Below are 12,078 nucleotides of genomic sequence, written 5' to 3'. Positions count from 1 at the left end.
GGAGCCTCACATAACAAGGCCGAACGGGCCGAGGGATTCCTACGCCTCCGGGATACGGATACCTCACCCGTCACCTTGACACAGGGGCAACTCATGCTTGGTAAAGCGGTTCAGACAATCAAACAGGCGAGACTTAGTGCTCGGAAATGAGGAAAAAACACGGCTCCGTGCCAAAATTACATACATGTTCAGGCCCCGAAAGCCGCAATGAACAAAAAACCCTGGCATTCGAAGTGCCATTACAAACGGGACTCCGGTTCCGTCCCCGAGGGTATGAGCGACCTCGGGCCTGCGGGGCGACGACCTCTGCGGCGGCAGCCATGGCCCCAGGTGAACGCACTCACCGGAAGGCTCTTGTTCGCGGTCCCACTCAAGGGATGCGAACAAGCCATCAAAGCCAAAGAGCGGGCCGCCCCCAAGCGCTCCGGTAGATCCTCGCTGCCGTCCTCGCCCCGAATGCGAGGGGGAAGACGGAATGTTGCATCCTAGCTGGGCAGCAACAGTTCGCCTTCCCCGGCATGACTGGAGGACGACTCCGTCGCAGCGCGGGAGGACGATTGCCACCACCAGAAGCTGGAAGAGGAGGTGGTTCGCCGACCGACATGCGAGGTAGAGCCCCGGCTCGCCTCGGCCCCCGCCCCAGCGAGGATGACGAACGCACCCGACGCTGAGGGCGGGACCGCAGCCTGGTCTGTCTCCCCCCATCCAGGAGCTGGAGGTCACCGTCTTGGGTGGCCACCGGCGGGAGGGAGCAACCAGGCTGCGTGATGAAAATCCTTGAAGCCGAACGATGGCTGAGAGGTACCAACTCCCATGGAGTTGCGTTCCTCCAACGAGGAGGCGGAAAGGCGGCGGATATCCCCCATCCGGGGGCTTGGAAGACGGGAAGACCCGGCGCTTAAGGGAGGAAGAAGACATGGTTGCCTTACGAAAGGAGCCTCCCTCCTTTTAAAGGCAACTCCCCCTACGTGCGCCCCCAGGCGCCGCGGGCCGAGTCTTCTCCAACACGCTCCAAGGCCCTCCCCTGCGACTCGGGGGCTGGGTCCCGCATGCCATGCAAACCGGCTCAGAGCAGAAGAAGCCAAACCGCCGCGCGTGGTGCGCACGACCGTCCAGCGGTTACAAGCGACCCCCCACTTTTGCCCAGACCAACGGGCGGAAGGGGCGGGCAGCCATGCAGGCGGCATGCAACCGCGCCAGGTGGACGCGCTTCTCCGACTTCTGACACGCCAGCTTGGAAGCCCAGGCCCACGCGTCAAGCAACCGGCGCGCCAGTTGCTGCATGCAAGCAACCGCACCACCACTTGTGCCACCGTCGCGCCTCTTCGGTTGCGGAGCCTATGCCGCGACTCGAGGCGACCCAGCAGCGCCAGCCTGGCGCGTCGGTCAAAGCGACCGAAAGTGGGCCGGCAGTAATGGCGGTGGCAGGCGGGCGGGCGCAGCGGTCACGTCGTCGGCCAGGCTCACGTTCCATCCTGAGACAGCAAGAGAGCCTCCTCTCACAGCGTGAAGACGGTGCACCCGTGACCCGTTCCTCGAACGGATCACCCGCGCGCAACGGCCGCCCCGCCAACCACTCGCCCCGTCGCATTAACTCCGCGGCGGGACACGCGGCGCCTCTGGTAGGAGGAGCGCACGACGCTTCACCTTCGCCGTAATAACCGCTTCAGAAAAGGTACGCCACGTCGTCCGATTTCGTATCCTTTTCCGTTTTCCTCTTTCTCTATCTCTTGCAACAGGGACCAGGGAAGGGGGATACCCCGAAAGGGATCCTTCTCCGCGAAGGAACCGGGCTCCGAGCCCCCCATTACTGATCAGGGGTTCGAAGGCTGGCCCCCCAAGGGTTCAACAGCCGCCTCAGATCGCGTGGGCCCGACACCCACTACTGGTCAGGGGTTCGAAGGCCAGCCCCCCGAAGGGCTCCATGGCCGCCTCAGGCTACTCGGGCTCCGCGCCCATTACTGATCAGGGGTTCGAAGGCTGGCCCCCGAAGGGTTCACAGTCGCCTCAGACACCGAGCGAGGGATGACCAGGGGTACGTTCGATACATAACCGAGGCTCGGGCTGTGCTCCCGAGGTACCCTAGGACATTTCCGAGACCAGCGGGAACGATCTTGTAACGGAATCCCATCGGAGGGAGGCATCGAGCCCTCGGACCCCGTCGCCAGGGGACCGGGTCCGGCAAATCACCCGCAGGTACTTTTGGGCGTGCCTCTGGGCCCCTAGCCGACCCCCAACGAACGGGGCACGGACGTCCACTCGGATTACCCGCTTGCAGCTCACCGGAGACACCATGTTCGGTGCCCATCGAGGGTAACATGGCGCACTCCCCCCCTCCTCCTTGCGGAAAGGCGACGTAGGGGCGTATGTAAAAAGCCGAGTCTGTCCCTGATCGTCCTCTCGCCCTGTGCAGAGGCTCGGGGGCTGCTCTCGCAAAAACCGGCTCCGGCCAAATCGTTGACAGCGTCAACATACCAGCCCGAGAGCTTGGGCCCCGACCGTGCACCCGGGCTACGGCCAGTTCGCATGAGGGAACGACCAGACCAGCCGAAGTATTAAGACCTCGAAGGAGTGTAACCACTCCTCCGAGGCCTCGGGGGCTACACCCGGCGGGTGCGCTCGCGCGCACCCACCGGAACGAAATGCAACCGAGAAAGGCTGGTCCCCTTGCAAAAAAGTGCGACAAAAGCCTCCAAGCGAGTGCTAACACTCCCTTCGAGGCTCGGGGGCTACTGTCGGGGACCATAATTAGGGGTACCCTCAAGACGCCTAATTCTCAGCTGGTAACCCCCATCAGCATAAAGCTGCAAAGGCCTGATGGGCACGATTAAGTCAGGGATCAGTCCACACGAGTGACTCGATCACGCTTCACCCGAGCCTAGCCTCGGCCGAAGGCAGCCGACCTCGAGAGACTTCCGTCTCGCCCGAGGCCCCCTTTTTATGGCGGACACATCACCGGCTGCCCAAGGCCTTGGCTTCGCTCAGAAGCAACCTTGACTAAATCACCACACCGACTGACCAAATTGCAGGGGCATTTAACGCAAGGGTGGCCTGACACCTCTATCCTGACACACGCCCCCGGCAGAGCCGAGGTGACCGCCGTCACTCCACCGCTCCACTGGCCAGTCTGACAGAAGGACAGCGCCACCTGCACCACTCCGACTGCAGTGCCACTCGACAGAGTGAGTCTGACAGGCAATCAGGCCTTGCCAAGGGCGCCACGACGAACTCCGCTCCGCCCGACCCCAGGGCTCGGACTCGGGCTAAGACCCGGAAGACGGCGAACTCCGCTCCGCCCGACCCCAGGGCTCGGACTCGGGCTAAGACCCGGAAGACGGCGAACTCCGCTCCGCCCGACCCCAGGGCTCGGACTCGGGCTAAGACCCGGAAGACGGCGAACTCCGCTCCGCCCGACCCCAGGGCTCGGACTCGGGCTAAGACCCGGAAGACGGCGAACTCCGCTCCGCCCGACCCCAGGGCTCGGACTCAGGCTAAGACCCGGAAGACGACGAAACTCCGCCTCGCCCGACCCCAGGGCTCGGACTCCGCCCTGGCCTCGGCCGAACGACCTCCGCCTCGCCCGACCCCTTGGCTCGGGCTCGGCCACGGCAACTGAAGGCAAGACTCAACCTCGGCTTCGGAGGAAACCCCACGTCGCCCTGCCTAGAGCACAGACCGCCACGTCAACAGGAAACGTCATCATCATCCTACCCCGAATCGACTCGGGTCACGGAGAACAAGACCGGCGTCTCGTCCGGCCAGCTCCGCCAGAGGGGCAATGATGGCGCTCCACGAACTCTATGACGACGGCGGCCCCCAGCTCTCTTACGGCAGCAGGACAACGTCAGCAGGGACTCGACCGCTCCAACAGCTGTCCCTCCATCAGGCTCCGCCGCACCTCCGATAGCCACGACATCACGCCAGCAGGATGCCCAGATCTCTCCGGCTGCCACATCGGCATGTACCTAGGGCACTAGCTTTCCCTCCGCTAGACACGTAGCACTCTGCTACATCCCCATTGTACACCTGGGTCCTCTCCTTACGACTATAAAAGGAAGGACCAGGGCCTTCTCAGAGAAGGTTGGCCGCGCGGGACCGAGGACGGGACAGGCGCTCTCTTGGGGCCGCTCGCTTCCCTCACCCGCGTGGACGCTTGTAACCCCCCTACTGCAAGCGCACCCGACCTGGGCGCGGGACGAACACGAAGGCCGCGGGACTTCCACCTCTCTCACGCTCGGCTCCGGCCGCCTCGCCTCTCCCCCCTCCGCGCTCGCCCACGCGCTCGACCCATCTGGGCTGGGGCACGCAGCACACTCACTCGTCGGCTTAGGGACCCCCCTGTCTCGAAACGCCGACAAATACTGAAAGGGATTTATAACAACGAATATAAGTCGAAAAGAAAGTAGAACCTCAATTAGTTGCAGTGACATGAAATAATCAACTTAAGTTATGAAGCTACATAAGTAAAGTTGTCGATAGTCCACACATCAGTTATTGCTAAGCATACAATGGTTTTAATTGAAGTTGCAGTTCATGAAACTATAACAAACTGCTGGAGTACCGAGCACGATGTTACCTGCCCAAGGATATGATTTCAGCTTTCCCTAATCCATGTTGATTTGGGATGAAATCAGAGAACTGTTTACAAAGAATCGTACACAACTTACTACACAAATTTAGTAAACCCTGATCCTAAATGGACTCGGAAAATACCATCTGCAGGGCACAAGCATGAGACGGAAATCCCAAGTGGACTGGATCAGAGGAACACGAACAACAGACGAGACGAATCGTACCTTAGACCGTTTAGGTCCAACGAAGTAGAATGGGGAAACGCAGATCTGGGCCCCGATCGATGAACTCCGTTGCAACAACGAGTCGGAGACGATGCCCCGGCGGACACAGAAGAACGACAGCGGCGTCTTCGAAGCCGCTCCATTCGTTGGAAGCTAGCTCCTCCTCGATCGACGACTATTGGCGGCGAAGGCCGGTCGCGGTCGCCTGGAGGATCTCGGCTGCCGTCACAGTTGCCCGCAGTTGGACAAACCTCGACGAACGGCCCTTCCGATGGCGAAAACAAAGTCGCCGCGACGACACCTTCACTCGCCTCGAAGACTTTCGCTCGCGGGTTCAAGCATGCGGAGGGGGTTGCGCGCATCGGGGAGCACGCCGTAGAGTACCCCTCCATTGTAGAGATGGCAATGGCGACCCGATTCCCGATTCCCCGCGGGGAATTCCTCTATTAGGGTTTGTTCGGTTATTTTAAATCCATATGAATTGAAGGGGATCGATATAAATTGGGAGAGATTTTGACTTACTAGGGATTAAAACCCCTCAATCCCCCCAATCCATATGAATTGGGATAGAACCGAACAAGCCATTAGGGGATGGGAAGTTTCTTCCCCGACGGGATGTAAATGGGGACGGGGTCCCCATTCTCCGCGGGGACCCCTTAAACTTATATGTGACAATGTTTTAATGTAATAGTTAATGATTAAAATAAAAAATTACCTTATCAAGAGATTACCCGTTATACAAATACATTGATTTTAATGTGCACATAATGATTTTTATATCTAACAATGTGTATAAGTGACAATGTTTTATATTAATAACAAATGAAGTACGATTTAATTATAATTTAAGCGGGGACGGGACGGGGAAATTCTTTTATCGCGGGGACAGGTTTGGGGAGCTAAAACCCGATAGGAAATTCCCCGTTGCCGTCCCTACCTCCACGTAGTGTGAGAGAAGAAATCTCTACTAGAGAGAAGGCAACGGTGAAGGGGAGCACTGTAGCCACTGTAGGCTGCACAGTGATAGGAGAGGGGGTGAACGGTTGAAGACGGTCTGAGACTGTGTTCAGCGGTTCCCCCTAAATTTCTCCCCCTATATCCTACTCACGTGCCACGTCAGCGTTCTCTTCTCCCCTATATCTCCACCCTGTACAGCGGTTCCCCCTAAATCCTTCCCCTATACTCCACTACAACCATAAAATATCATTTTACATACCTATTCACCATCTATTATCAATTTTTCCCAACTAACAAACACTGCCACACACGTAAACCGAGGGCAGGGGGCTCACTACCGCACCCCCATATCTGTTGGTTTCCTGTAGCCTCCACTAAAACTGTAGCGTGTAGAGGAGTTCAAAGGGGGCACCGTTGTAGGGATTTGGACCCCCTAAACGGCAACAGGGATAGGGGAGTGCACACCGTTGAACAGAGTCTGAGTGCCACAACTCTGCTTCTCTTTTCTCGCAACCTAGCCTGCCCTTTTCATGGTTCTATAAGGAAGTGCCCAGTGCATGGCTGTAGCCTTGCAGGCTCGCCCGATGTGATTATAGGGCCAAGCGCTAACTCGCTTGGTATACCGCAACACTGTCCTTTACCCGGCGGCTATGTCCAGACAACATACACAAAACTGATCAACCCACTGTAATTCCGAACTCAGGCTCACCTATCCAAGTTTTCCTTCCCAGATTTGAGTCACGAAAAAAATCTACAACCAAATTAGATTTCTAAGAATAGTAAGCTAAGGTTTTGCCTACATGGTATTACATGAACAATTCCAACGTCCAGATGAATCGAACCCATGCCCTTTCTGCCGAACAGCCAAGGAATTAACAGGCTTCCTTCACCAAGAGCTCTGCCATTGAATTGTTTGCACATCAGAAAATCAGTGACACAAACATTCGGTTCTGATTCAGTTCACAATCATGTAAAATATGTAATGTAGTCATTTTCCTTGAAAATGAAACACATCTGATTGTGAAGCATGATGAAATGTTAATGAAAACCTTTACAAGGCTCAAGGTAAACACCAAAACAGGTGGATTTTGTCATCACGGTTCTCTTATCAGTATGACGCAAGAGCACAATACATAACATAAACAAATTTGTAACTCCTCGTACCTAGATACTGCTCAAACTGGGTATCTCCATGAAACTAAAAATGAAATAATGTGCCATTTTGACACTCACTTCTCTTACTTATCCAAGCTTGTGTTAGACCTTCGCCACAGGATTTGTAGCCTAATTAACATGAACACTACTAAATTAAGGTGGAGATTAGCAGCAATGATCATCCCCTAAGGCTAAATGGTTTGCCAGCAATGAACTCTTTAACTCCACCCCCACCCCCTGCCCTCTGGCTCAAATCTTGGAAGAGTTATGGACATTGGCCAATTCTCATTCTCTTTACATGGCTAGACATCATCTTCCAACTTTCTCCCCTTTGATTGAAAGGCTCATGTCGTAAGTTCATACTCTGCACAGGGATCCGTACAATGCCTTGTTTAAGCAGGAAAAATGATGTCGCCACCAAAGGTATAATAGATCATCATTAGCTAATAAATAAACTACAGTAGTGTTTCTCTCATGCTAGGGACATAGATTATGTATTTGATCTAAAACAAACATTAACTAATAACAACAGGAGAGTAGACTGCTTAGGGCTTCATCAACATTTTAAATTCGCCCTATTGCCAGCATCGGCATAGTAAATAAATAAACAGTCCCCCATGAAGAATTAGTAATCTGCAGAGTTGATCATCCAAGTATATGAACATAAAGGGATTCATTAATTAAAATTGAGTCATAATTATCCTTCTTTGGAAACTAGTTTCAAGCTATTACAGTCTGCATATGGCTATCTTCTCTACAAAAAAAGACATTTTGATGCCTTATTAGGACCATACTCACTCTTAACCTTTTGGATTTTTTATTATGCGGCCTCTCATTGGAGCTGGGATACTTCAGTCAGTAGATTTAAACAACAGACTTCCCTGACTCCTACATTTGTATAAAGAAAAATTGTGTCAAATAAGTGTGAGAGGAGCTTCATAGAGTTCTTAGGCTCCTAAAAATAATTAGCTTTGACCGATATGGTCCCTTTATTTGTGACATGAGTGGAAATTTACTACTATGACCCTCCTATACTATAATGGACATTTACACCAACGGCACAATTAGTGGTGCTAGACTGCTAGTCCACCTTAATTTTGTACTCCCTTTGTCCTAAATTAACGTCTTGGCTTTTCTACAAACATAGTTTTACTATGTATCTTAGACATAGTGTATATCTAGGTGCATAAATCTATGTACCTAGAAAAAACAAAATGACTTACAGTTTAAAACGGGGAGAGTAGTGTTCATGTTAATTAGGCTAGAGACTCTATGGCCAAAGTCTTTTGTTTCTAACATGCTAAGGCTGGTAGCTTATTCATGCAATGTCAAATCCCTTTTCAACATTGGCCCTGGCCCCTGGGCATAGCCTCCTATAAAAACAATGTAATCTACACACTCCAGTAAAAAACTAGCTCACACAAGGAAAACTTCGCCAAGAATGATTTGAAGCACGAAGTGTATGGCAGAACTAACAATCTAAAAGCAGAGGACGATGTAGCTTAAATTTAGAAACAACGTTACATCAATAGCTCACCCGTACAAATATGCAAACCGGAGAAAGTAGCACAAACAAGTGAATAGTGATAGCAAAGAGCTGATGGTGGTGACTTATTTACTTGCTAACAAAAAATATTGGATCACAAAGTGAGTGTAATCAATATCCACACGACTATAATCTTGATCCAAGGAATAATCATAATCAAAGGATCCAACAAGGGGATATTCTGAAGGGTAAGTTTCTAAACATTTCATTATTCTAAAGAAAATAAGTGCCAAACTGCAAATTATTAGTATAACTTAACTCCTGAGTACTGACATTGTCCCCCTTTCCTGAATTCAACCAGGGAATTAAGAGAAACCACCAAACAAGATATCTACATCCAACAATGTGCAAATTACAAAATAAAAACAAAATTGAGATAGATTAGATTATTGATAACATGGTTAAAACAGCAACCTAATCAAATCCTTCCATACATACTCTACATAATATTCCCAACTGAACATTATTTTCTTTAACTCTGTAAAATATTAAATCAGATTATAGAGCATAACTAATTGTATCGGCTTCAGAAAATATTACTAGAGAAGTGAATTAGCGTGCCCAAGAACAGTAAAATGGAGGAGTGTAGCAAATTCTTACCCACTAAAAGAAGCAGCACACGGATCAGTATGTTTTCATCAAACTAATGGACCATGCCAGAAGTGCCCTCATCAGGAATGACATCCTCTTCCTTCCTCAGCTTCCCACAGAGATTGCATTCAAACACATGGGACAGGTCGCCGTTTGGTGAGGGTGGCAATGGAGCAAGCATACCCCAACAACCCTCATTGTCACATAAGTACCTGACAAAGAAGTAGGCATGTGGGAAATCATCATCACCGCCATTGGTAGCACCATCCCCCTCTTCCTCCTCAATCCCATCATCACCTCTATCTCCAACATCATCCTCACCCTCCTCTTCCATGGTGTCATCCCCATCATCTCCATTGTTATCATCATCATCCTTCCACTGACTCTCCACCTGACAGCGATCACACTCGCACCGGAACCCATAATCCTCCAGCAGCCTGCGCTGCCTATCAGCATACCTCCAATTAGCCGCAAAGTAGCTGATGCAGACCTCCCTCCCCTCGGGTATGTCATGGAGTGCACGCACCACAATGTCAGTGTTCCCTGGCCCAGGCCTGTCGGGGTAATCGAAATGGCACGCATTGGGCAGGCAGTCATGGTTGAACAGCGAAGCACGGGGGTAGACTGCGTAGGCCCGCGCCTTCAGGAGCTCGAGCGACATCCCGTGTCGGTACGGCTCCATGATGGCGAAGCTGTTGCCCCGGTCCTTGGCGAGGAGAGCCGCCGTTAGGTCTGGCGACAATCCCTGGGGAAGCATGTGCGGCGGCGCTAGGGCTGCCACAGCAGCATGGAGCCCCGCGGCGTCCTGCGCGCCCGGGGGCGGGGGCGGCGCCGAGGAGAGAGAGAGCATGGAGCGCATGGTTGACTCCGGGAGGGAGTAGGCGGAGAGAAGGAAGAGGAGCGGCTCTTGGATCGCCTCGGTGGGAGCGGCGGCGGCGAGGCCAGCGCCGCCGCCGTGGGAGAGCGCGGCACAGAGGAGGTGCGGGTGCGAAGCGGCGGCGCAGGCCGGGGAGCAGAAGGCAGCGGCGCGGCAGGAAACGCAGGGAATCGTGGCGGCGGGGGGGAGGGAGCGGAAGCAGGCGGAGCAGTATGAGCGGAGGGAGGAGAGGGTCGACGGGTAGAGGAGGACGGGAGGCTCGGAGAGGAGCACCTCACCCTCGCGGACGTTGCGGGCGGCCACGAGACCGCGACCTCGTCCCGGGAGGTCGGCCACGCGAAGGACATCGCCGGCGGCCGCCATGGTGGGGGTTTGCGGCGCACTCTCCATGGCGGCGGCGGCAGGAGCAGGAGAGGTTTTGCGAACAGGGTGCTTCAGATTGCAAATACGGAGATAATTGGATTTTTGCCACTCATAATGTTGTCTTCTTATTATAATTACCATTGTGTGTATGAATTATGGGTCCAGCTAGGTCTATGAAATGTGAGTCTGATGGCAATTTTACAAACCTGTTTCTTGCTGATGGCAAATATCAGAATCTCTCGCAAATATGGGACGCTCGGGGAAATAATGGCAGGCCAAATATGGACTGACATATGGTACGTTCTGGAGATCGTGGGCTGAGCTTGAGCTTGAGGAATTAGCACTTCGTCAGCCCAGCCCTTCTCTACCCTAAAAAAAGATTCCATCCTAAACAGAAAGTTTTCTACTCTATCCAATATCATTTTACGGTCACAATTACTATATATATAACTACCATATATTATATTATATTTTTTCCGCACTTTCCTATCCTCATATATATATATATATATATATATATATATATATATATATATATATATATATATATATATATATATATATATATATATATATATATATATATATATATATATATATATATATAATACTATACTATACTTAAAGCATCAGTTTCAACGGTAGTCATGCGTCATTTTTTTACAAATAATCCCTCACAGCTATTTTAAATTAATCCGCTGCACGTCTATAGATGTCAAACGACGCTCGACACGGGCTAGATGCACGCGGGCCACAACTATGGCACAGGCACGTCATGCCGGCCTGCTAACTGTGTCGGACCAGACCGTTAGCCCGTCGATCCATTTAATTAAATCAGCGTAACGACGCCCGACACGGGCTAGATGCACGCGGGCCACAACTATGGCACAAACACGTCATGCCGGCCTGCTAACTGTGTCGGGTCAGCCCGTTAGCCCGTCGATCCATTTAATTAAATCAGCGTAACGACGCCCGACACGGGCTAGATACACGCGGACCACAACTATGGCACAGGCACGTCATGCCGACCTGCTAACTGTGTCGGGCCAGCCCGTTAGCCCGTCGATCCATTTAATTAAATCAGCGTAACGACGCCCGACACGGGCTAGATACACGCGGGCCACAACTATGGCATAGTCACGTCATGCCGGCCTGCTAACTGTGTCGGACCAGCCCGTTAGCCCATCGATCCATTTAATTAGATTAGCGTAAAATGTTAAAAAACGGTGCAAGAGGTGAGGTTTGAACCCATGCCCTGATGGAAGAAGAGCGGGAGACATGGGATGAAACTGTCTAACCAGTAGAACATCACGCTAAGATGTTTTTAATGTTGAATATAAATTGTATATATGTATATACGTTTTTTTGTAAAATAAAAAAAATAATCGTGTCGGGCCGGGCCAACACTACGGGCCGAGGCTACAGCCCAAGCACGGCACGACGTTCTTTGCTCTTGCAAGCATTAGGTCGTTTCTGAGACCACATTGGCGCAATGGACTACACAATGTTTGAGGTTGCTGAATTAGATGGAGCAGCAATGATTTGTCACACTAACATCAAAATGAAAGATTATTTGTTGGTTTTAAACGTTAGTAATTGCTACGAAGTAGCGTAATTTATATGTAGCGCATCCAGTTTTTATTGATGCCTGACTTTAGCAATCACTCCATATTTTGATCTATCTTTTTTATAAGTTTGACTTCATGGGACTTATTTTATAAACTTGATCTCACAAATTTTCTCTTATTTGGTCTCTGTATGATGGAATTATGTCCTTTTATAATCTCTGTTCA

General features: G+C 51.6%; 1 protein-coding gene across 7 annotated transcripts; it reads right to left on the bottom strand.

Moving 5' to 3' along the window:
* Window positions 1–6,444: 6,444 nt before the first annotated feature.
* LOC100276756 (uncharacterized) lies at window positions 6,445–10,435 on the bottom strand. 7 transcript variants are annotated; one of them, XR_002265441.2, is made up of 3 exons: window positions 9,055–10,434; window positions 7,707–7,796; window positions 6,445–6,651 (listed from the first exon to the last, which is right to left on the bottom strand). XR_002265441.2 is itself a non-coding variant. In NM_001312889.2 (2 exons), the coding sequence occupies exon 1, from the start codon at window positions 10,310–10,312 to the stop codon at window positions 9,098–9,100; it is 1,215 nt and encodes a 404-aa protein (NP_001299818.2). In that variant the 5' UTR covers window positions 10,313–10,321; the 3' UTR covers window positions 6,447–6,651; window positions 9,055–9,097. The 7 variants fall into 7 exon arrangements, 4 of the variants coding, with proteins under 4 accessions (NP_001299818.2, XP_035818884.1, XP_035818883.1 ...); XR_559706.3 differs by lacking the exon at window positions 6,445–6,651 and adding an exon at window positions 6,725–7,272; XR_559707.4 differs by lacking the exon at window positions 6,445–6,651 and adding an exon at window positions 6,785–7,272 and having other exon boundaries at window positions 7,714–7,796.
* Between the last annotated feature and the right edge of the window lie 1,643 nt (window positions 10,436–12,078).

The sequence above is a fragment of the Zea mays genome, chromosome 10 (genome assembly GCF_902167145.1).
Source record: "Zea mays cultivar B73 chromosome 10, Zm-B73-REFERENCE-NAM-5.0, whole genome shotgun sequence".
Classification (NCBI taxonomy): Eukaryota; Viridiplantae; Streptophyta; class Magnoliopsida; order Poales; family Poaceae; genus Zea; species Zea mays.
This window is presented reverse-complemented; position numbering and strand designations above follow the sequence as displayed.

What these genes read in the sequence shown, in the direction of transcription:
- LOC100276756 (XM_035962992.1), bottom strand. Translation starts at nt 10,426, where the DNA reads ATGGTAATTATAATAAGAAGACAACATTATGAGTGGCAAAAATCCAAT.